Source organism: Prionailurus viverrinus, chromosome C1, assembly GCF_022837055.1.
Source record: "Prionailurus viverrinus isolate Anna chromosome C1, UM_Priviv_1.0, whole genome shotgun sequence".
Classification (NCBI taxonomy): Eukaryota; Metazoa; Chordata; class Mammalia; order Carnivora; family Felidae; genus Prionailurus; species Prionailurus viverrinus.
The window spans coordinates 68,827,419-68,853,339 of record NC_062568.1 but is presented as its reverse complement, the minus strand read 5'-3'; the positions used below and the strand labels follow the sequence as shown (position 1 = coordinate 68,853,339).

Sequence of the window (25,921 nt, the reverse complement as noted above, 5' to 3'; positions counted from 1 at the left end):
ATCCCAGAGGAGGCCAGAGGGCGTGGAGAGGCTAGGGATAGTCAGGAAGGGGCCACTCCCTCCACTCAGCCTGGAAGAGATTGAAGATTAGTTGAGTGTGGGGACAGGAATTTGAGGGCATCATGGCTAATGGCCTGCTGTGATGCCCACTGCTCTTTCTTGTCATTATCACGGCAGTAATAACTACTGTAGGTACCCCTGAAGCAGTAAATCAGATAGAATAACTAGAAGTAAATATAGATAGTAGTGATGGAAGTGGGCAACTCTAGTTGGATTGCATGAGCCTGAAAGCACAATGAGCTTTTGTACATATTTGGAGGAATCATGGTTTTTATCAATTAAGGGGGGAAAAAATGTACTAATATCAGGAATGTAAGAGGGAATGTAATTACTGATCCTACCAGCATGAGGACCACGAGGAATATTATAAACAACTTTACGCTAGTAAGTAGAGGTAGTGAGGAGCCAAGACTTTTGGGTACTTCAGGTATGGACTGTGAAGAATGTATAGTGTTTGCCAGAGAGAGAGGTCAGCAAAAGCACTATTTTCAGGAAAGAACTACATTTCACATACAGTCTGTAGAGTCTTCTTAGTAACCCAGAGACGGAGAATATTCTGAGTAAATAATGAAGAGTTTATAAGGAGAGAATTTGCAAACTGGAGTAAGGCTTCCATAGGGCACAGTTAGAAAGGGTCAGGAGATCTGTCACCACGGGCCATCAGTGAGGATTTTAAAAAGGCCACAGGAAAATAAAGTATGCCCTGTTTTCATTGCCAACACCAGAGTCCTTGAAGCTAAGGTGGAGCTCTTCCTGCTTATTAAAGGAGATGATAGTAGAAGGCTTCCTGGGGCTTCTGGAAACCAGAGGAAGTAGACAATAGCCTCGTGACTACATGTGCAGGATCTGTAGTGTTTCCGTTTGAAAGGAACACCGAATCACCAATTTAGGACCGAGGTGCCTGGGAGTTTAGGTAAAGAAAGGTAAACCTAAAAAGAGAGAAAGATTTCATGCTCAGTGAGCAGCAGGAACAGGTGAGTGTGATAAAGAACCAAGTAGAAGTTTCAGCAATGGAAAATATTGTCATTAAAATAGATGAGATAAACCCTTAACAGGGCACATAGAGAAATAGCGAATTGAAAGTAATACTAAGAAATTTCCCCTGAATATAACTGAGAGAAATTAAGAGAAAACATGAAAAATCTGTTAAGACTCTTCATTCCTGACATACCGTAACCAGTCTTTTCCCTGAAGGAAACTAAATAAGCTGAGTAAAATATTTACATTGTTTTTTGTAAAAGCAGGACTAAGCTGGAAGGGAAGTAAAGAATCCACAGAAACCAAAACTAAAATGAAAGTGGGAATCTTAAGCTAAGTAAGTAGTAAGTAAAACTGGCTTTCGCCAAACCTAGATGATCTTCAGCATGCCACTTGACAGCTACAAGCTACTTGTCAACTGAGGGATCCTTAAGGTGGGGAGTCAAATGGGAAGTCCCTTGCCCAAAGCCAAAACTTGACCAAACTACCTTAGTAGGCGGGTAATAAGACACCTGTCCCACACAAGAGGACGAGCGTGGATATTGGAAGTAGGGAAAATTCTCCCCCGAGAATTCATGATACCTATGGTTTTCCAAATCTGAATGGCCAATAAACATATGAAAAGATGTTGGTTATCGGGGAAATACAAATTAAAACACATGCAAAGTAGCTGCCCATATTTATCAGATTATCAAAAAGGGAGGGGGGATTTAAGCCCCCAAATGCAAACTGATGCCCAGGAGAGAGAATGTATAGAAACTCATACACTGCTGACTGGAATATAAATTGGTCACGTGACTATTAAACACCAAATTCAGGTGAATGGTTTCTTCTGAAGAGGGAGGAAAGGAGGGAGAGAAATAGGATCCATGAGAAAGAAACCAGGATTTCAATGTATCTGTAATATTTTATTTATCAAAAAACCTGAAGGAAATGTAGTAAAACATTAAGATTTGCTACAGCTGTGTCGGGTTCTCCAGATTTCACTGTGTTATTGTTTATACTTTTTCTGTACAAAGTGTCTCACAGAATTTAAAAATTAAGAGTGAGAGAAAATTTCTATCTTTATATAAAAGGAGGCCAAAAAACAATACTGTCTCAGGTCGGGTTCTCACGGAGATGGAGTTTGGGGCGCGGAGTATCTATTACAGATCAACACTTGGGGGCAGAGGGGAAGTTCAAATACTCAGCAGGCTGGCCCAGCCCCTGGGGAGCCCTGAAGCAAATCTGGGCTCCACCTTTATACTCTCAGTGGTTGGCTGCAACCGCCCAGAAGGGCGTGCCCTTGGGCAAGTACCGTTCTCTGCCACTGAGGCACCCCTGAAGTGGCTGACAAAAACAAGTCCTTCCTCAGGCTTCCTGCCCAGCTCTGTCCACCATATAAAGCATGAAAATGAAGTTTTTCTTCTATTCCCTTGGCTCACTCTCAGAGAATATTTATTGGTGTATTTACCTGAGAGAGAGGAGGTAAACATAAAGAAAAGGTTTCAAACACATGTAGACTCCATTTTATAGCATATTAGAAGCCTTGACTTTCTGGGTTTGTTTATGGTCTTGTTTGCCAGAATTTAAGAGGAAACTGTCATATGCTAAATCGTTGGCAAATGCTTTTAACATTGCTTTCCTTGTCTTCTCAAAGGAGAACAAATATAGGGTCCCCTTATAATTCAGATGCCCAGTTTTGGATACTGATTTAAGTGTTACCCTCCACAATGTCATTTTAGAGGATAAAATACAAATTTTTTAATTTGTAGGTGGTATCTCTGTGTAATCATATTAATGAGTGTTATTTTAGAAATGATCAAGTGTATTTTTATATGACTGTAATAATAACTTCCTCATCAGGCAGTCTAAGAAGCTGGTAGAGACAGAACTGTCAAATATTTATATCCTGCTCACCCATCTTGGTGGCAGTCCCTTATGGGTGTTCGATTTATATTCTGTAGGGGTAATATGAGTACTTTTGCAACAAGGCATATATTTTTGCTTGTAAATATTCACAGGTATTAGGTAACCTCTACAAATTTCATGTTTTATAGCTTCCTGATAATCTGTTTTCAGAGCTTTAATGACATCCTCCTAATGAGAAGCGTGAGCAAATACTGGGCAGAATGGTTTTGATAAAGGCAGCTGGTGATGTTCAATATTATAGGTCCATGGCCACTAGGGATATAATGTGGACATTACTCAGTCTGTATGAAGGTTGAAGGAATTACCCAACTTTTAAATGAAAAATGTAGCTACTTCATGGGTACATAGGTTTAGCTAGCAACTCGACTACTGTAAATGGTTTCTGTAGGTGCTTCAGTCAAGATTTCTAGTTCAAAAAAAACAGACTGACATGGCTGATTATGCAGAAAAAGGCATTTAAATTAAGCGTGTATTTGTGAATTCCCATATTTGTTGCAAGGCCTGGAGAACAAGCCTTGAGATTTAACTTCCAGAAACAGTGTCTTGATCTGTACCACAAATTGGTTAAAAAACAAAAACAAAAACAAAAAAAACCACTGACACTGCCACCTGGCATAAACATAGCAGTTTTGGGGGAAGTCATTTCTGTATTGGGAGCTTGACCTTGACACCTGTCGCAGAGGTTGCAGCAAGAAAGTGAAAGAGAGAGAAAATAAGCTTTGTTGTTTTCTGATGTCAAAGTCTTAGTTTCAGGGGCGCTTGGGTGGCTCGGTTGAGTGTCCACTCTTGATTTTGGCTCAGATCATGATCTCATGGTTCGTGAGATCGAGCCCTGCTTCAAGCTCCATGCTGACAGCATAGAGCCTGCTTGGGATTCTTCTCCTCTCCCTCTCCCTCTCCCTCTCTTTCTCTGTCAAAAATAAATAAAAATTTTTAAAAAATAAGTAAAAGTCTTAGTTTCATCATCTGAGTCACAGTGTAACATCTTCTTGGCAGAGCCAAAGTCACCCTCTCTGCTTCTGAGGGAAGGAATGATGGGACAGTAACTTCCAACTCTCTGCCTTGAAGTGGGAAATATCCCAACCATTTCCTTGAAAGAATGCTCAAAAGGTCATAGGCAACCTCAAACATGATAAAAATCCACTGAATTGGAATTTTCTTGTATGGATAAAGATTTTTTTAATGTTGTAATGTGAAACATACTTCAATTCTACCCTGGTAACTTTTGGCCATCCCAAAATGAAGAAAACACTACAGCCCTCCATCCCTAGTAGCCACTGAACTCAGAACACAAAGTGAATGTGATGGCTCTGGGAATATTTTTTGGATTCACAGATGGTCCTTTCTGGCCCAGCTTGATACAAGCAACCAATCTTCTGGGATAAGAGGTATAATAAACAACTGAGTAAAATAGTTGAAAGAATGCAAGTGTGTCACAAGAAATGTGCTGTTATTTAAGGGCAAAGAAAAACCAAGTGTGAGATAAGTATAATACTATTTGTCCTTAAAATCAGTTATCTTAGCTTGATACTGAATGTTGTTATTATCTGTCAGGTCTTTTGTTGCTAAGCTGACAGAGGCCTAGGAAATGTTGAGCAGAGATAGGCATCTTCCCACTTTGATCATGTTCTATAGCATTATTGAGCCAACTATTATTATTCATTCAGGCCCTGCCTTATATACCCACACCAACTAGGCTCATTAGAAAAGTATTCTCCATATCACAAAGCAGTAAAGAGTTCAGGGACTGTATTTTAAAAAATTGCTGTAAGAGTAGTTTGTAGAATTTACAAAGCCAGGGCTGTCAAGTAATAGCATGATTGCCTGAATCCACAGGGCGCTAACACATTTTCAGTTAAATTGTTTTAAATTTTTGCATGGCAAACAGATATGTACATATTTTCATAAATATTTAAGGTGGCTTTATTTCTGATTAGTTTCTAGGCTTAGGCTTCGTATACCTGGTATTTTGAACTAGCAGTCATTGCCCAATTAAACTATTTTGAGTTCAGCATTTGCTTTGAGTAGACTTATAAGGAGATAATATGGCACAGGGAAGCTTGAGGTGTTATTGGAGATGTTATTTGTGGCTTAAAGCCTTTGGAGTATACTTGATTTGATCTATAGATGTTTTATAGCATGGCATGCTTCCTGTTTATTAAAATCTTGTCAAGGTAACAGTGAGATAAGCACAAATGAAATTAAAGCATCTTCTATGATAGAACTTCCTTGCCTTCACAATGCAGCATAGAATGAATAATATAATATCTGTAGACAGTCTTTCCAAACTTCTAAATACAGTTTTAAATTCCGTATTATGGTTCAGGCTTCATTATTTTCTGCCCTTCACACAGTGACACATGAATTCATTTGTAACAATAGAAAATTTTCCTTGCTTATATTGCAGATAAATATAGCAAGATTTTTTTCTGTGGGATTGGAATGATTTTTTTCCCTAACAATTAAAAGGCTCTGTATCAAACATGAAAAAGTGATTCTCATATGGGAATTTACATTTTTTCAATATAGAATGAAGGATATAAAAATTGCTCTTGAGGCTGAAGAGCTTACGTTGGTAGGTGGGCACCTGATGTAGACACATCAAGTAAGGACTCTGCAGACCTTACATTTAATATAGTACTGTAACAGAAATACTGTTTGCAAACCTCAATTAGAAGAACACACAAACCAGGGGTGTCTGGGTGGCTATGGTCGGTAAGTGTCCGACTCTGGATATCCGCTCAGGTCATGATCTCACGGTTCGTGATTTCAAGTTCTGAGTCGGGCTCTGTGCTAACAGCAGCACTGAGCCTGCTTGGGGTTGTGTCTCTCTGCCCCTCCCCCATTGCTGTCTCTCAAAATAAACCTTTAAAACTGTTAACAACAACAAAAAGAACAAAAAAGCAGATAAATATCCACATGTTTCCCATTCCTAACAAAGGCTAACATTCTAGTGCCTTTAAATTTGAAACAGGTACAAATCAGTATGTTATCTAGGCCCACAATTCCCATCCAAAACTCTTAATTTCACAAAGCCACACTGTATACAGTGCTCTGTTATGGATATGTTCCTATGTTTCCTGTGACACACATTAATTCACATATCTGTCTTGGCACCTTATATACCTTTTATTTCCTTGAATCACAGGAGCTTCAGTTTCAACGACTCACCCGAGAACTGGAAGTGGAAAGGCAGATCGTTGCCAGTCAGCTAGAAAGATGTAGGCTTGGAGCAGAATCCCCGAGTATCGCCAGCACCAGGTACAGGGCTGATGGCTCTATCTTTTTACATGCCTTCAAGTTACATGCCTTATTAAGTTGTCCTGGATGCAGCAAATGATTCTGTTAGTGTTGTCACTGTTAACTTGCCTTTCTGAATTTGACACCAAAAATGTCAATTTATTCTAATTTGAGAAGCCTCTTGCAATATTGATTATCCTTCAGTCCTGTGCTTGAAGTGTTTTATGTGGCATTGGTAAGTTTCTATAGCAAAAGCTAGTATGCTGCCTTTAGAAATTTGAGTTCTCATATGTAGATACAGTTAATGCATGTTTGCACAGTTAATTACTAATTACTTGGTAAAGCTAATTGGCTTTGAAAGCCTGGCATTGATTTTTTTCAAATAAGAAATATTTCTAAAGGATAACATTTAAGTAGCTTTTAAAAATGTCTCCAGTTGACCTTGAGGTTTTCTACAACTCTGTAAAACTGCTGTAAAAAATAATTACCATATGAAATAATTTAGTGTATTCACATAATAAATTCAAAACCAGTATATTGCTGGAAAAAAAGCATGTTTAATCAGAATTACTGTTTTCTGTTTAAATAGCCTCTTAAGCTATGTAAAAACATCATTACTATAAAAAATTATTGCTGTAAGAATGAAGTGGTGAAATCACTACTTATCCTATTTGTGGATTTCCTTCTTGTTAATTACATATTCTAGTACAGCCTACCATAAAATAACTTCTGTTACTTACATTTTTAAGCTTGGTTTGTTTACTCTTGCATAGGAATGTACCCACAGTAACTTGTCTCTTAAGTTATTTCTAACATCATCATTGTTCTACTTTTCAGTATCTTCTATTACTCATGGCCAAGAAATCCTTCTTGGTGAAAGAGTACTGCCTGTTGTTTCTCCTTTCAGGCTAATTGTTGCTATGGATTTAAAGAATATTAGGCTGATAAATTGTGTGCTTGTGAATTTTTTCATCTCTGACCCTTAACATTTGTGTATATTGGTATGTTTAGTAAGACATAAAGCATACAAATAAGATTAATAAAAATTTTAAAATACAAATATAAAATTACATGTTCATATGTTAGTTATCCAGACAGTTATTTTTATAGGAAGGGAAATTCTAAGCAAGGTATAAAAATGTAAATCAAATATTTCTAACTCTGGCTTTGTGGTACTCAATGAAATAATTTTTCAAAGAAGCTAAAATTGTGAAAAATTAATTTTGACTCTATTCAGTATTTTTTTTTATTTATTTATTTTTTTAATTTTTTTTTTTCAACGTTTTTTATTTATTTTTGGGACAGAGAGAGACAGAGCATGAACGGGGGAGGGGCAGAGAGAGAGGGAGACACAGAATCGGAAGCAGGCTCCAGGCTCTGAGCCATCAGCCCAGGCCCGACGCGGGGCTAGAACTCACAGACTGCAAGATAGTGACCTGGCTGAAGTCGGACGCTTAACCGACTGCGCCACCCAGGCGCCCCTCTATTCAGTATTTTTAAAAAGCCATCTGGGGGCGCCTGGGTGGCGCAGTCGGTTAAGCGTCCGACTTCAGCCAGGTCACGATCTCGCGGTCCGTGAGTTCGAGCCCCGCGTCAGGCTCTGGGCTGATGGCTCAGAGCCTGGAGCCTGTTTCCGATTCTGTGTCTCCCTCTCTCTCTGCCCCTCCCCCGTTCATGCTCTGTCTCTCTCTGTCCCAAAAATAAATAAATGTTGAAAAAAAAAATTTTTTTTAAAAAAAAAAAAGCCATCTGTATCTTTAGCACCAAAAAGAGCAATTCACAACCTCAGTAATACAGTATTGTATGTTTCCAAAATGTACAGGCCAACAGATTTTAAAATATATAATTTGATACTAACAAAATTTAATTCAACATTTAATGAATTCATTTAGGGCTTTTATTCTGGCAATGTAGCTAATTAAACTAACATAGAATTTCTCTTGATAAACCCCTAGAAATACTTGATACATCAATAAGCAAGTCAATACCTAGAGGAAATGGCAAAATAGAAAGGAAAATCCCCAGGTCCTAGAAATAAACTGAAAGCCAGAGCCAGAAGCAGTTGAGCTGTCTGTACAGGAGACCTAGAGACAGTCAAACCCCACCCCACTTCCATGTAAAAGCACTAGAGTCTTGGATTTAATACCCATGCAGGGACCCAAGAACGAGGCCTGGTATAATTTGAAGGTGGTACATGTGACCTTAAGATAGCTGCGTTAAGAAGCCTATGACCATTTCCCAGCGCAGACTCCAAGCTTGTACCGCATGTGGGTTTGGAGTCCAAGTGTAATTCTTCGCATTGTTCAGGAATCCCCAGCTGAGAAATTGACATCACTAAAGATGAGCTCACAGCCAGATATTATAAAACTTGAGTCAAAAAAAACCTCAACAGTGAGTGAGAATCAACTGGCAGAAGAGTACGATTTACAACTTCAAGAATATGCTATCATTGGAGAGAGTTTGATAGTGTGCATAGGACAACAGGTATAAAGATGTGCATTAGAGCATTGTTTGCAAAAGTGAAATAGGAGAAAGAACATAATTATCCATCAGGATGGAAATGGAAAATAAACTGTGGATGAGTAAAAGCCAGAACAGTTAAAATAAAATAATTGGTTTACATGTATCAACATGGACATCTTTGTAAAACAGACTCCTGAGTGAAAACCACAAATTGCAAAAGAATAGATGTAAGAGTATATCATTATGAACATTTAAAAAAATATATGCAGCAGTACTATGAAATATTTAAACAGTATTTGATATTGTGTATGGATGTATGCATGTGTAGAAGTATAAAAAGTATTTTGGAATGACACCAATTTAAGATAGTGGTATTTCTCAGAAAGAAGGAAGGAAGAAGCTATCAGAAATTAGGCTTTAGCCAAATCTGTAACATGTTATTTAAAATTGCCATCTATAGGGGTGCCTGGGTGGCTCAGTCGGTTAAGCATCTGCCTTCGGCTCAGGTCATGATCTTGCAGTTCATGAGTTCAAACCCTTCATCGGGCTCTGTGCTGACAGCTCAGAGCCAGGAGCCTGCTTCAGCTTCTCTGTCTCCCTCTCTCTCTGCCCCTCCCCTGCTCTCACTATGTCTCTCTCTCCTTCAAAAATAAATGAACATTAAAAAAATAAAATAAATTGCCATCTACAGCAAAATGACATAATATTAACATATGTTAAATAAGGGGGTGGATATGTTCATGGCTATTAGATCATTTTCTGCACTTCAATTTTTAAAGTATTAAATAATTTTAAGATTATATAGTTGAATTAGCTTATTCCTAATTAGTTAGCTAATCTGTTAGTAAAAATACATTTTATAATATTTACTCTCTGTGATTTTGGTGCTTTGTGTCTGAATCTCAGTGCCTAGTGTGGTGTGTGGCATGTCACTGGGTTCGGTCGGTGACTTTGGGGTAAGTGAATGGATCCTGCAGAAAGGGAAGCTGGTCTGACCAGAGGAAGGGGGAAAAGGTACACAGAGGTATATAGGATTCCACACTGTGGTTATACGAGAGTGCCAAGAGGCTCCTGTGTCTAGGATGTGTCCTAAAAAGACCTGATGGCTTATGAAGTTGGGAGGGTAAAGCTGGCATTGATCGTGGCGAACAAGGAAAGAGGGTGATGAGAATCTTAACCTTCATTAGGTCTATAAAGGAGACCTGTGGAAAGTTGTTTTTGGAAGTAAGTGTCCTGGCAATGTAGGCCCTACATAGTTCAGAATGAAGAGAGACCAGACAACAGGACAGGAATCTGTTATGGAATTTTAGGGTTATGAGTAAGCCTGGTTTTGGCACTCAGTGAGATTGCTAAGAATCATAAGTGATCCATTTTGATTGCCCTACTCCAATCTCACGCTGGGTTTTCATGTATTCCTGATGCCTCCCGTGTAATGCTAACCCTTCCCTACAACCTTTCCCAGCTTTCTCCAGGAAAGTCACCTCTCTTCATCTGAACTCTTAACTGTGCCTTTGTCAGCTTTCCTGTGAGGTGGTAAGGCCCACCCTGTCCCCACAACCCTGGCACAGTACCTGGTGCTCAGCGGGCAGGCACTCAGACAAATGCTCATTGAATGAATAATGAAACTTAATGAAGCCCAATGTGTTTTAAGCTCATCAAGTTAAGGATGCTTTATCATGAGGTCATCTAGTCGACATCTTTGGGTTTCTCTCTGCCCTTTTTCAGTGTGCTTTTCAGTGGACCTTGAGAAGCCTGTTGACATAATTACTTTGCTCTGTGACCACCAGGTTTACACACTAGCAAGGAACCCATTAGAAAACAATGTTAGTGAGGAGAGCATAGGTTTTGGTCACTTGAGAGATCCCCCTGTGTCTTCCAGTCCCCACCAGCTGTTCATCTCAGAGCAAGATTCTAAAGAAACACAGAAATTAGCTCTTTCCTGTCAGCCATTTCTGATTTGCTCAAAGGAAATTAAAAGTGGGACCACTGCTTATGGTCACAAAGTAGATCAGGACATTCTTACATGAATCAAGTCAAGTAAGCAACATGGGGGATTTGACAACCATCTGTCTTTCATATCATTTTATTTAATTTTTTTTTTAACGTTTATTTATTTTTGAGACAGAGACAGACAGAGCATGAATGGGGGAGGGACAGAGAGAGAGGGAGACACAGAATGGGAAGCGGGCTCCAGGCTCCGAGCCATCAGCCCAGAGCCTGATGCGGGGCTCGAACTCACAGACCGCAAGATCGTGACCTGAGCTGAAGTCGGGCGCTCAACCGACTGAGCCACCCAGGCGCCCCCATATCATTTTATTTAGATCCTGTGTCAGAGTTGGTAAGGTGACCGTAAGATTTTCTTATGTTTCCTGGTCCGAAGATGACATCTTAATAACTCAGAGGGAAACGAAAAGCATATTTTTATTTACTTTTTCTGTTCGAAGCATTTGCCATTATTGGCCTCACCCTGTGAATAAGATGGAGGCAGTGGCGTGAGGTCGTATTTAATAAATGGTTGTTCTGTTGTGCCAAATAGTACACTATGGAGTCCTCTCCCAGAGGAATGGCCCTCCAAATGAGCAGTTTGGTTTCCTTACACTTACAGTACCAAAGATAACTTTTTAACCCATGCCATGAGATATTCTCATTTCATAGGTGGAGAAACTGAGCCTGTGCTTTTTATTTAGGAAGTGTCCTAAAAAAGTGAACAATTGCCATTGGCAGTTTACTTGTAATATGCCTTTTTGAGAACTTAAAAACAAAACTCATTAAAAATCATTTTAAAATCTTAATGATTAAAGTAATTGCTTAGTTTTTCTATTAAGGCCCCTTTGGAAATCTAGTTCTAAACAAGGTTAATAAAAACCCCATTTCTGATAGGATTTCTCATTTGCTTTATTTACTACAAAAAGCCCTAATGACCCAAGCAGTAGCAACATAGAATGATTCTTCATCTGGAATTGATGGTGCTTATATCCTAAGATGATATGTGAAACCAAAAATAATCATTGTGACTTTGAAAAGCCTACAGTGACTTATGAGATTAGTTAATAGAGAAGTTACGGCCTCACTGCTTTGTGCCCAAGTACACTACAGTTACTTGTGCATTTACCATTACCTGTGTATTTAGTATTTCACCTCACTGAGGGCAGGCTGTGGAAATACTTCATAAGGAAGTTAGAACTTTTTTTCATATATACTGAGTATAGTACAGTTCTTTATATATTTAATATTCACTTCATTTAAAGTGGGCTCTGGAATCAGATAATAAAGAAGGTCTCACTTTTTTTTCATTTGTTTTGAGTACACTGTAGTCATCTATGTATTTAATATTTTCCCTCATTCCAAAAGCATTTGAAACATCTTTTAAAAATACAAAAACCATGGACGACTGGGTGGCTCAGTCGGTTGAGCGGCCGACTTCGGCTCAGGTCGTGATCTCGCGGTCCGTAAGTTCGAGCCCCGCGTTGGGCTCTGTGCTGACAGCTCAGAGCCTGGAGACTGTTTCAGATTCTGTGTCTCCCTCTCTCTGACCCTCCCCTGTTCATGCTCTGTCTCTCCCTGTCTCAAAAATAAATAAAACGTTAAGAAAAAAAAAATTAAAAAAAAATACAAAAACCAAAGATGGAGAGAGGAAATTAGAGCAAATGCAAGATAATGATTAGAAAAACAAGATGAAATCAAGGTTAAAATAGTATAAGAAATGTATGTTGCTAACATTCCACGCATTCGCTAAAAGTAGGGAACCACTCTGGCTCTGAGTGACCTAATACCCATCCTAAAGAGAGAAACACTAATGAATTGTATGATTCAAGTGTCTCTAGTATAAAAATAAACCAGGTTTCTCAGGAAAATCTGCCATTCCTGACGCCGGGACTTGAGTGGTTTCTCCTGTGAGTCAACATTGAGGGGCCACTATATGATGTGGCAAATAGCGTCCTCGGTAGTCTCTTTCTGAATTACAAAATCAGACTGCTAGGTCTCTTTCTTCCATTGTTAAATGGGAGTATAAATGGATAGAATAGCACCTTACCTGGAAGTAATTCTCTAGGAGGCCAATTCTGACACTAGTTAGACTCAAAGCTGAATTTAGCATGTATAGATGGAAGGGTTAATTTCAGGTCCTCCAAGCAGGCAGCATGCCACGAAGACTTTCTGTCTACCACGCCTTTTACAGTCATGGGTGACAATGGGTGCTGAGATGTGAGATATCCTATGTTAAAGGTCACTGTGCAGGTACATGGTGTGAGTGCCTTAAAAAGGGGCATGGCCCTCATGGGATGCTGAAGTGTATACGGCTCATTGTAGGAGAATCTCAGCACGGGTACCTCAGAGAAAATTGCCCTTTAAACCTCTTGCCTCCCATGGACTAAGCAACAACCTTCAAATCCAAATTTTGATGAGCATGGAATTTTATTATTTTTCCCCTTGCATCCCCATCATCAATGGGGTTTCATTCTAACTCTAGTCTAGCTTAGATTTCACTGAATAGAGTGACAGTAGAAGGTCCCAGTGGCCCTCAGTGAGAGGCCCAGCTCCTCACCCTTAGATTTCCCCTACCCACCTATACTCCCAACGGATAGAAAGGAGCAGGGGTGGCCAAAGCATTATTCTCACTCTGCTTTTGGGTTTGGGTTTGGGTTTGGTTTTTACTGACTGTGGAGCTAAATATGCTCATTTTAGACAATTTGTAAAATTCAGGAAATTATAAAGAGAAAAATCCATAATTCTGCCATTCAGATAACCATTTTATTTTCTTTTTTAAAGTTTATTTATTTATTTTGAGAGAGACAGAGACCGTGCAGATGGGGGAGAAGCAGAGAGAGAGGGAGAGAGAGAATCCCTCTGCTCAGGCAGTGCAGAGCCCTACTCGGGGCTCAAACTCACAAAACCGCGAGATCATGACCTGAGCTGAAACCAAGAGTCTGAGACAACCAACTGAGCCAACCAGGCGCCCCACCACTTTGTTTTTAAGTTACGTTTATTGAAGTATAATTTACTTACAGTAAAATTCACCGTTTGTAACATGCAACTTTATGATTTTTTAGCATTTTGGCTTGTAGTTTTGTAACCATCACCATATAGAACATCTCCACTAACGCCAAAAAGAAACAACCACTTTTAAATTGCATTCTTTTGAAAAAATTTTTTTTTATCTTTTTAATTTAAGGTTGAGGTAATTCCACTAACTTTTGGTTTTGTCTTGTTTCTAAAGTCGCACTTTGACATGCCAGGCCTCATTTTTAATGGCCCTCTCTGCCTGATAGCTTGAGGCTGAACCAGTGACCTAGGGATGCTAAGTCAGCAGTGGTTAGAGATCATTACAGCCTAACAGAGACAAGGGGCACGGTGTGGGTGGAAGACTTGGTCAGGGCAAATACTACAAGGCAGATTCAGCTTTCAAGTGTACAGACACATTTCATGTTTCACATTTCATGCAAGCAGAGGAATTACACAAGTGGTTCAACTTGTTGTGTAACAAAACTGTGCAAGGAGAAGAAAATGTAATTGGAATTGAAAAGTCAATAAATGAAAATATGATCATCTTCGACTTCAACAGGCTATTTCTGAGATTCTGTTGTACAGAATTTCAAAACTATACCTGAGTGCAGACTTGGGATCTTCCCATTCATTCCCCAAAACAAAGTTACTTCTAGACAAGTTGTAGATAGTGAAAGAAAAAGGTTGTTTCTTTAGGACACATAAATTGGTTTCATGTATTTTATCTTGTACATCATAGTTTGTCCATTTATCAAGACAAAACACTAACTTTTCCTTTGCATTGAAGTCAAAAAGAGATTCTTAAAAAATGGACTTTTAATTGTAAGAAACATTAATAGCAACTTTTGGAATCAAAGTACAGTTTTTCAGTTTTCATTCTGATTTTTATACATTGTCTTAAACTTTGATGACCCTATTTGGAAGCGTTTGGTCCTTTCACATTATCCTTTAACTGGCTACTGCTGGTGTCAGGAAGTTATTCTAGACTTGGAAAAATCCTGTCCATACCAACTGAATGGGGGTGGGGGGGAATGGGTAGCGATATTGAAATTAAATAACTTCACACTCTTCCCAAGATTATCTCTCCCTTTCAGTTAGTTTAAAGCCCTGCTAAAATAGAATTCTTTATGGTTTCAAAAAGGTCATACAGTCTTGACAAATAGTCTTCTTATCGCCACTTAAGAAAAGAACTGTGTTATTTTTTAATGAAAAGATTTGATTCCCCACAGCCATTCAGATTTTTTTTCCCACACTTTATAGGGTCATCTGTTAGTGCCCATCAGGCTTCCATTGATACTATTAAAAATTCTAAAAATGTTTTAGGCTGACAGTAGCAAAAAGGGCCTTTTCATGGTTCATGTCTTTTCTTCAGTGAATATTTTCAAGTCATTGTGAGCTAAACCTCCTCAAATGATACATTCTTTAAAAAATGAAGGGTCTTTGAAAAGATTGAATGTTTGTGCCTTGACAGTTTATTACATGTTAAATGCACCTCTTCAAGAAGATGCCTGATAAAGTTCTGTCCCTTTGACCTTCAGAGCTCTCACCAGTCAAAACCTGAGTTTTTTAAACAATAGTTTTATTGAGATATATTTTTAGAGCCTAAAATTAATATTTTCAAGGGTACAATTTTCACAGTTATTCACCCATTACCACTGTTCCATTTTAGAACATTTTCATCACCCCAAAAAGAAGCCCTCTACCCATTAGCACCCCGTTCCCATTCTCCCTTCCATACAGCCCCTGGGAACTACTCCTCCATTTTCTGTGTCTGTGGATTTGCCCACTAGACATTTCCTATATACAGTATCATGCAATATACGGCCTTTTGTGACTTGGCTTCTTTCACCAAGCATGCTGTTTTCAAGGTTCATCCATGTTGTAAGCATGTATAGTACTCAACCCCTTTTTATTTCCAAATAATGTTCCATTGTAGAGATAGATATACCCCATTTTGTTTATTCATTCATGAGTTAATAGACATCTGGGTTGTTTCTACTTTTTGACTGTTGTAAATAATGCTACTATTGTCTTGGGTGTTAAGAGGGGAAGATCCCAAGGGTATTGCTGTAGGCATTCTTAGTTTGGGGGTCAGGGAGTGGCAGAAGTTTTCCTTAGCCTCTCCACCCATCCTCCCACTCCCTCATGAGAACTCGCCTTCTGTCCTTTCTCCTCTGCTTTCTCTTATGGTAAATCCTTGTATACTGCTGCGCTAGTTGTCTGTGTTGAGTTACTTTAAGTGTGTAGTAAGAAAAGCTATTTGGGAATCCTGTGATACTCACCAGAATATAATTCACCCAATTCCACTCCTAAATGTTGTCTTTTATTTTTTTTTTTTTAATTTTTTTTTTTCAACGTTTATTTATTTTTGGGACAGAGAGAGACAGAGCATGAACGGGGGAGGGGCAGAGAGAGAGGGAGACACAGAATCGGAAACAGGCTCCAGGCTCCGAGCCATCAGCCCAGAGCCTGACGCGGGGCTCGAACTCACAGACCGCGAGATCGTGACCTGGCTGAAGTCGGACGCTTAACCAACTGCGCCACCCAGGCGCCCCCTAAATGTTGTCTTTTAATGGTCACTCTCTCTTAATGGTCAAACAAATAAAAGATCTCTGATTTCACTTCTAATTCAGACCAGATGAAGAATAAACTATTTGATATTGGAATGTAATTATCAGAAACTCTCTTGGGGATCCCTGCAGTGAATATTTATGAAATGGATGCTCCTATGAGCAGATTTAGTAACATTGAATTTTTATGATGCGACTGCTACTGTAAACAGAGTAAAGAGTACCACATCTGAAAGATATAAATGAGTCTGTGGCTGACCTGCAGCTCTACAGAAGTCATTTATCTGGAGCAGTTTACTTAAGCACATTTCCTCCGGAAGGCATTTTAATTATTACTTCTCATTGCCATTCCAGTCACAAGCCAATTTCATCTGGGACGTACAAATCCAAGTGACAACTATCTCTACTGATTTGAATTAAACTTGTATAAACTAGGTCTTCTGCAGGGCATGTGAGCCCAAGGTAATTCAACCAGTATTCTGTTAAGCTAACCTGTTTTAACCTAAGAACGTGACCATGTAGAATGTGGATTTTAAGCCAAGTAGTTTTTATAAGAGTGTCTTTTATGGACATTATACAACAAAACGTTTTAATCATAGTAAAAAAAATATTTCAAAATGAACTACCTATTTCTTAGACTGAACATTTAAAAATGTTAAGTGGGTGATATGGCTAGAAGGAACCATGAAAAGAGATCAAGTTTATAGTTAGCATCACAGTTTGAGATTATCTTTTATTTTTTTTTAATTTATTTATTTTGAGAGAAAGAATGGGCAAGTGGGGGAGTGGCAGAGAGAGAGGTGAGAGCGAGAATCCCAAACAGGCTCCACACTAGCAGCACAGAGCCCAACATGGGGCTCAAACCTGTGAACCGTGAGATCATGACCTGAGCCAAAATCAGGCACTTAACTGACTGAGCCACCCAGGCACCCCAAAGTTTCAGATTATCTTGATTCTTTCACTATATTTGATTAAATATGGAGGCAGCCCAAATGTATCAATTTTCCTAATTAATGAAGAGGAAAATACTTTTTAAAAGTCAGGGGCCCATGCTTCTAAAATATATGTATCATGCCATGATTTAATTGTCTTTTAAAACACCATTTTAATTAAAATAACATTATTTCATTTTCTGTAATTTTTCATAGTTCACATTCTGTAATTACTATTCTCAAAATATATAACAGTGGTTAATTATTCAATCAATACATTAATTATATTACCAGTCCCCACTCTGTCATTTTTTTTTAACTATGTATATATACTGGTAAATTATAAAGTAATTTAAATAGGCCATACAGAGTATATTTCAAGATACTTCCTGAAAAAAAAAATTGACCTTTACTGCTTTGTAGGAATTAATAATTACTTTAATCATATATCTTCTTTTTACTATCATTTTGGGTTTTATCTGCATCTTTTAATCTTTATCTTAAGAAATGTTAGAAGTACTAAGAAGTACAGAGAATAATATAACAAAAACTCAACTACTCACATCCCGGAATTGAAAATTATTGATAATTCATCACATTGGCCTTTTTTATTTAAAATTATTTTTAAATTCAAGCCCTCTTTGCCCATTCTCTCTTCCCAATAGCTGACCACTAGTATATAGTCTTCCAGTTTACTTTGCATACTTTTATGTCCTATATATCCTTGACCAGTATTGTGTGTTGCTTTTTTAACCTACACAAAATGGTATAGTGTGTGTATCATTGTGCACTCAGTATTTTTCTACTCAGTATTTAAGATCTATCCATGTTGGTATGTGTAGGTCTAGTTTATGTTTTTAACTATTGTTGTGTATATATATTTCTTAGAATAGTAAACTGGCCATTTCCTTATTGAAGAACATTTAACTTCCACTTACCAATACTTTAAATAATGAAACAGTGATATCTCTTAGTTTACACATATAGAGTTCTGGAAAATATAGCATTATAAGTAGTATATTAGGTTTATAAAAAATGTACATTTTCAATTTTTCTAGATCTTCCTGAATTGCTTTCTAAAGTAGCACAACTATAACCTCTCAAGCAATATGCAGAAAAGTTCCAGGGTGTGTGTTCTCTGTTTTTCTGTCTCTTTCTTTCTTTGTTTCTTTCTTTGGCCAACATTTAATAATAGGCAGGGTCTTTAAATTGTACCAATCTAACATTATCTTATTTTACTTAGCATTTTCTTGATGACTAATGGGATTGAGTATTTTCGTATCTTTATGATCCATTTGAGTATTATGATCCATTCATATTCTTTGCCCACTTTTCTAATGAGTAATTTGGCTTATTCTCTTTGGTTCTATCATTATTTTTTTTGCACTGAAATAACTCTGAAATGTACATGTTAAAATAATACAGGTCTTAGTACATTACAACACTAAAAGTTTACTAATCTGTTTTTAGAATACAAGTCCCTTAGTATCATTACTAGGTATGTAGAAGTTACATATTCTATATAGGATATGTAATAATTGATATGTAGTAATGTAAATATTAAATATGTATTAATAATATAAATACGTAAAGATGTAATAATAAATACCTAATTGTCCAAATTTGCAGTTTAGGGTAGGTGAAAGCCCAAACAGATGATATGAACATTGCTTTCTGTTTCCAGATTCCCTTTCATGATTCTTTTTTTTTTTTTTTCCCTCTAAACTCACTGAGTAAATATGTATACCTTTGCTTTACTGTAGAGATATAAAGATCTAAAAGTCTGGAAATTCCCAGCCTGCAGAAGGGACCATTGTGCATAACTAGCAATATGACAAAGCACCTTAGTAGCAGCATAAAATATAGGCTTATATTTTATTATTTTTAATTTTGTAAAGAGCTCCGTGATGATCAGATTACATTCTCTGTCCTGTCTCTATCCCAGAAGGCTTTTATTTGGTGTCTTTGATTCTTACATTATTAGGTTAAAGTACTTCTTTATATTATAAGGAAGAGAACAATAGTCGTTGGGCACCTATTGCATAACAGACACACCCATTATCTTCTTTTTTTTCTTTCCTTTTAATTTTTTTATGTTTTATTTATTTTTGAGAGCAAGAGAGACAGAGCACAAGCAGGGGAGGGGCAGAGAGAAAGGGAGACACAGAATCCAAAGCACATTCCAGACTCTGAGCTATCAGCACAGAGCCCAACATGGGGCTCAAACTCACAGACCACAGATCATAACCTGAGCCGAAGTTGGAAGCTTAACCTACTGTGCCACCCAGGCACCCCAGAGACACACCCATTATCTTAACTGTTCAGCAGTGTTTCCTTTTTGGTGTTTTGTGTTTTAGTTTGCTTTGGTTTTAATTATTACTATATACCTGAATTTATCATTAGGATGATATTTTCCCCCAAAGATAGCATTGTTCTATTGGTTTTTCCCCCGGGGTGTCAAGAAGTGGTGTGAGAAGACTTAAGCATCCCACTTACATCCACTGTACCACTCCCAATAGTTACAGCCTATATAAAATGGTGCCCTTAGCCCCGTCTCCACTGCCACTGTTTTGTCTCTTATGGAAATTGCAGTGGTTACCATTTATAGTTTGGTCCATCACAAACATGTTAAAAGAAGTCATGTAGATATTAAAGATTCTAGGAAACATTCTTGAACAACATATTCCCCCTAATGTACTTTCTGGAGTTCGTTGTTTAAGGGGGAAAAGTTTGCCATTTCTTCATCTAATCATTTTAATCTCTGTGACGAAATAAAGGAAGTTTAGTGTTAAGTTCACATTCTCATTACCATTTGGCAGGTTAAGGACATGGAGCGGAAAGACTGATATAAGTAACGAGATGTTCCTTTAACCCTTCAGAGAATTACTACTATATACAGCTCTAACCCAATGATGTATGGAAAAGGAAATAGAGAATGTGATTATCTACCTAAAAGTGAGTGCCATCCATGAGTGCATTTTCAGCAGTTGATCAGCTTGCCCTAAAAATGGATATGGCTTGTCTGCCCCCCAGGGGAAGGAGGGAGACAACCTACAAGTTTGCCAGACTTTGTAGTGACTGAATTGTCATTATGGCTATCCTCCCTGAGGCTTCACAGTCTATTTAATAACAAATCAGTCTAATCCGCTTGTTACATGGGTTTTTCTATTCTCCAGTTGTGTTACTCTACTATTAAATAGGGGGGAAAACACTTTTGAAACTGAAGAGGAATAAAAGCCTGTACGCTACAGATTTTCACAGCTAAAAAAATTTATATTAAATAATTACCCATTTTAGCCACTGTCACATAGTTTAGATACAACATTTCGTTTGCATTAATAGACTCCCATAATCCAAGGAGGAATGACTTTAGGGTATATATGTGTGTTTATTTCTTTTAGCTTTGTTTTTATTGAAAAAGAACAAATAATAGCCAGTTACTCGAGGATCCTATGATGTGTCATCTCTGCTTCAGAACATGTCAATTAAAGGTTGATCTAACCCCAGCTTCAGTTACATTATCTATACAGGGATACTTGAGGCACAGAGAAAATTCAAGTAAAATTATCAACCGTGATTCAAGAATTTAGTTGCTTAGGAAGGACAACACGTGATCTATATCTGTTTTCTCGGTGGTATTAGCAAAATACTTACTGGTAAATAGTGAGTGAAACAGTATTGTATCTCTATGAATGTAAATATAAAGGTAGAAAGTAATTATTGAGAGAAGTAGTACATTAAGAATATGTCCAGAAGTTAAAAACTTGGGTGAACTTCACAACCACTGACAAAATAATATATCTAGATCAGTGATCATGAACAGCAGTTAAAATCATTAGCTAAAAAGATGATGGGAAACTTTACACTGAATGGATCAGGCTGACAGCATCTGAACCCATCAATCTATTCTTATGTTAATATTGCAAAACAGGAGATAGTCAGAAATTATGACCTCCTGATGTGATGCAATTGGAAGAACATAACGTCACTTGTGATATATTCTTGCCCAAGAATTTCTCAGTCATCTAAATATAAATACCGAGTCATAGAAAATATGGAGCTGAGGGAACATGTTAAATGACAATGTGCTGATGCATCAGCCAGATCTTTCTGTTGGGCAAATGAAATTAATTTCAAACAGGAAAGAAAGAATTAAGAGAGAGGGAAGATGAAACCAGACCTTAAGAGAGATGTATTTTAGAGACCAGCATCCAAACATAATGTGTTGACCTTGTTTTGATTAGATTCAAACAAACCAACTGTGTTAAAAAATTGAGGGACTCCTGGGTGGCTCAGTCAGTTAAGCATCTGACTCCTGATTTCGGCTCAGGTCATAATTCCAGGGTCGTGTGATCGAGCCCCACGTCCATACTCAGCATGGAGCCTGTTTAAGATTCTCCCTCTCTCTCTCCCTTCCCACCCCCTGCTCCTCTTCCCTGCTTGCCTGCTCTGTCTCTAAAATAAAAATTAAAAAAAAAAAAAAATTGAAACACGGAATTTGAATACGACTAGATATTTGTTGATACTAAGAATTTTACTATTAATATTTTAGGTGTGATAATGTTATTGTGGTTATGATCTCTTTAAAGTATCTAGAGGTACATCTAAAGTATTTATTACAGAAGTGATAAGATGTCTGAGAGACTTCACCTCAGAATAATCTAGTAATGTAAAGAAAATAGTAGGTGAAGCTGGGTAATGAATATATAAGGGATTTATTATAATCTGTTTTCTTCTTTATACACGTGTGTGTGTGTTGTAAATATTGCATAACAAAAGTTTTCTAATGTTAAGTGATTGAGCTCTTTATTTTCTGACTGAAATTATGGTTAAAATTTATCTGTTTCATTTTTACAAAATTGAGATGGTTCTATTTCTTAACATTTGAGTGGTGGATGTTCTCTTTAATAGTTCAAATAAAGACTATTTAAATTGAATAGATTATGAATCTTCACAGAGTGCACCACACATTTCTTGCTGCCTTTTCCATCAATAATGTTGGCTTATTATGGCAATGAATGGGAGGGCACTGAAAGGGAGAAGGAAAGATAAAGCTGATCAATCACTTCTTCTGTCATATTGCAAACCATTGTCCTTTTCATTCATATCTCTCAAAAGAATAACGCTGGACATGAAAGCTAGGAATTTAACACAGTCTTGCCCAAATACTTGCCTTGTCTATTTGCCATAGATTGCCTGTTCAACCACTGAACAGTGTTTATGGATCACCCTTTCTGTATCCAAAATGCTGTTTTAAGAGACTTTATCCTGACCCTCCATTATCATTGTTGTCATTCCTTCTCATTTGTTCTTTTTTTTTTTTTTTTTAATTTTTTAAAGTTTATTTTTTGAGAGACAGAGTGCGAGTGGGGGAAGAGCAGAGAGAGAGGAAGACACAGAATCTGAAGCAGGCTCCAGGCTCTGACATGTCCACACAGAGCCCAGTGCAGGGCTTGAACCCACGAACTGTGAGATCATGACCTGAGCCGAAGTCTGGATGCTCAACTGACTAAGCCACCCAGGCACTCCTCTTTCTCATTTGTTCTAATAGACTTTTTTCTTTTTCATTCCTGTTTGGTAGTTTGGAAACACTTACATGTGGGGGATAAACAGAGAAGAGATAAACAGAGGGGATGTGTGACAAATTAGGGATCTATGAGGGCTTTCAGAAGACTTTTAAGCATTCTGGAACCACTTTCCTAAGTTCCATAGGTCTAACTACATAGAAACATAGCATATACTATGCCAAATGTTGACTGTATCCTTCTGTCCATTCTTTTTTCAGAACAGTTACTGATGATCCTGGGTCTATCCCACGTGTGAATTCATTCCTCCTTCAGCACTAAAACAGCTATTTATGGTGCTTGTCCGTGAATTAAGAACTGAAAATGCTGTTACAGTGAGAAACATAATTTTTTTCAAAAAGCAAAGGAGAAATTTAATATATCATGTTCTTTCTTTTAACACTTACAGTGAAAATAAAAGTTTTTTTCAGAAGTTAAAGAAACTTTACTGTTTATAAAAATTAAAAAAATCAATCCTTTGGCTGAACAATGGAAAGAAAGTGAATATCGTTCTTTAGACATATGCCAAATTTGATAGTCTTTATATGAGTATGAAGAATTGTATGTGAATAAATCATTTGCTTTTGAATGTCTAAATGGGATAAATAATCAGGGAGTACATGCTTAATAAAAAATTTAGGTTTTTATAATTTAAAATTCCTTTTAAGTAAACTTTTATATTGGCTTTTCAAAACATTTTAAAGCCTAAAGTAAAAAATGAAATTGTATGCATCATAAACAAAGCTATTTATAATGATGAGTTTTACGGAATTTGGATGCCAGCCAGTATATCTTACTACACATCTCCACAGCTTAGTTCTTTCTGTGTTAACACTGCTCAATCTCATGCAGAGCAAGTAGAAAAACAGGACCCTTCTCCTGCTCCCTACCAGTGTAGCTTTTTTTTTTCAAATATAAGATTTAAATTGTTTTATACATTTCTAAAAAGAGTGTGTTTTTGTGTGTTCTTTCTCTTTTTTTTTATTTTCCATCTTTAAAACTGTTTCTCATTTGTGTTTTTTTCACCTTTGGAAGGTTTTGGAAAGAACAGAAGTGAGGGAGACAATAGCAGTTTTTAGACCATGGACACAAAAAATTTGCAGTACCCATCTATTCTAAGGCTAAACCTTTGCCTAAATAGCACCCTAAGTCATGGCACAATACTTAGGAAAGAGAGTCTGGTATTGTGTTTAGCCATTTTACTATTTTCAGTTGCTTTCATTCTTTCAAAGGTCAACTGAAATGTTAGAAAACGCTTCTATTCTGATTTCTACTTTTACTGGTTGGAACACCTGTTGTGGGATGGACTTAACCAGAAATCATGTTTCCTATATAATTTATGGGGATACCAGAGGGAACTGTTTGTCTCATTTTTGTCTAGTACTACATCCTTTTTGATCTTCCCCTTCCCATATGGTCTTTTGGATCTTTTATTCATAGATTCAAAGCACTAATACAAATGCTTTTGTCAAAGAATATATAACATCTTCTAAAATGTGTTTACCTCCAGTCCCTATGAAAGTTACTTGAATTGTTAAAAGGGCTAGTATTATCTGTTCCTTTACTGTTTTTGCTCTGCATTAAATATATAATTTTCTCCTTAGGCGACTGGTCAGAGTGTTACTTATTTATATCTTACGTCTTCCTAGAATTCATTTTATATAGCCGTTATAGGAGTCTAAAACTATTGCTATTGTAGAGTAGCATGGGGAGAAGTGGAATGAAGAATTAAAACAAGGGTGAACACTAATAGAGCCAGTAATGAGACCACAAATGTTCACCACAGTGGCTGGTTATACATTTTACTTTAAACTTGCTAACAGCCAATGAAAACCAAGACTTTGTTGTCCCTATTACTCATGATTTTTTAAAGACTAAAATTGTAAAGCACATTTTGAGAGCATGACCAGTTTTTTCAGGTAAAGTGTCACTGAGAGGAAATATATGGTTCAGACTGTACGTCTTAGATCTTTCCCAGATTCCTTGAAGTATCAGTCCTTCTCTTCTACAGCCTTCCTGTTTGCACCTTCTGTTGGCTCTCCAGGTGACTTGGTGTAGATTGCAGATGGATCAGCCCAAATCTATCCACACTAGTGAAAGGTGACTCAGGGCTTGTGTCCTGGTACTGATGGGTCAGGAACAACTGCATCCTATGAGAAGGACATCATTTTTCATGCAAGTGCTCTTTCCTTTCTCTAACCTCAATATCAGCTTCAGATCATATAAACAATTATGAAAAGAGATCCTTTGCTCTTTCTCATATGTTATGCCTTGCTTAGCCCAGATTATAAGCATATATCATTTCAGGGTCAACTCAGAGCCATAAGACACAAAAACATTAATAAACTACCATAATGAGCATGTTATCATGGTTTCCTTTTTCCTGGCTGCTGATCATGTGGTCCTTTCTTAGGAAGAAGGAAATCGGTCTCCATCCAATAGAGAATTGTGCAGGGTCTGATACCATGATAAAAACACAGAAAGGAACCTGAGTCCTGGAAAAATCATAAATTTAGAGGAAGAGTTTTTGTTTTTGTTGAGATTGATTATGAATAGACAAAAAATTTGGACGAGACTCTTAAAAATGTAGTTAGATGCTAAGAAGGATTGCTTTCTGGGTGTTATTGCTAAGATAACCTTATTGTGTATGGGCTAGTGACTTTTCAAACTAGGGTCCTCAGAGCCCCTTCAAAACAGTGTCGTTGATAGGGCTAGCTATTTGCCTTCCAGCTCCCCATCTCTGCTTCAGCCAGGTAAAGCATTCACCTTCATTGTCTGTTCTACATATTGGCCTTCCTATCTTTGACTTCTTGATATAGCCTGGTGGAAGAAGGAAGAGCTATCCACACCTACTTTGGCAGAATAATCATAATATATTGTTTAATTTTGTCTAACTGCTCTAGTTGTTCTGGTGGTAGGGCAGAGATTAAGTCTTTTTTTAATGTAAAGGATCTATTTCCTAGTTAATTATTATCTATCTAAAAGTGACAAGTGATGTCCTTGTTTCCCAAACATAGGACAAATGAAACTAGTTCCGGCCTAACAGTTGGTAGGTGGTATGATCTCTTGGAACACCAGAAGCTGGCTTATAGCATTAGAGAGGTCTTGATTCCATCTGAGTTTTATAGACCCCACTTCCCCCCCTGCTAATTATGAGCATAAAATAAGCTCAAGGGTATTCTTGCTGAGGGTGAAGAGAAAT

The 25,921-nt window shown here is 37.5% G+C and overlaps 1 protein-coding gene across 13 annotated transcripts in view; it reads left to right on the top strand.

Annotated features, from left to right (window-relative positions):
- Window positions 1–25,921, top strand: part of PKP4 (plakophilin 4) — a 240,857-nt gene that overhangs the window by 128,713 nt on the left and 86,223 nt on the right. For 11 of the 13 annotated variants that reach the window (XM_047870213.1, XM_047870212.1, XM_047870214.1 and 8 more), the window contains one exon: window positions 6,098–6,210. The exons of 1 other annotated variant lie outside the window; for it this stretch is intronic. In XM_047870213.1, the coding sequence (XP_047726169.1) occupies window positions 6,098–6,210 (113 nt within the window). Of the gene's footprint in view, window positions 1–6,097; window positions 6,211–22,940; window positions 23,055–25,921 lie in introns of all 13 variants that reach the window. One more of the 13 variants, XM_047870217.1, reaches the window with a different exon arrangement.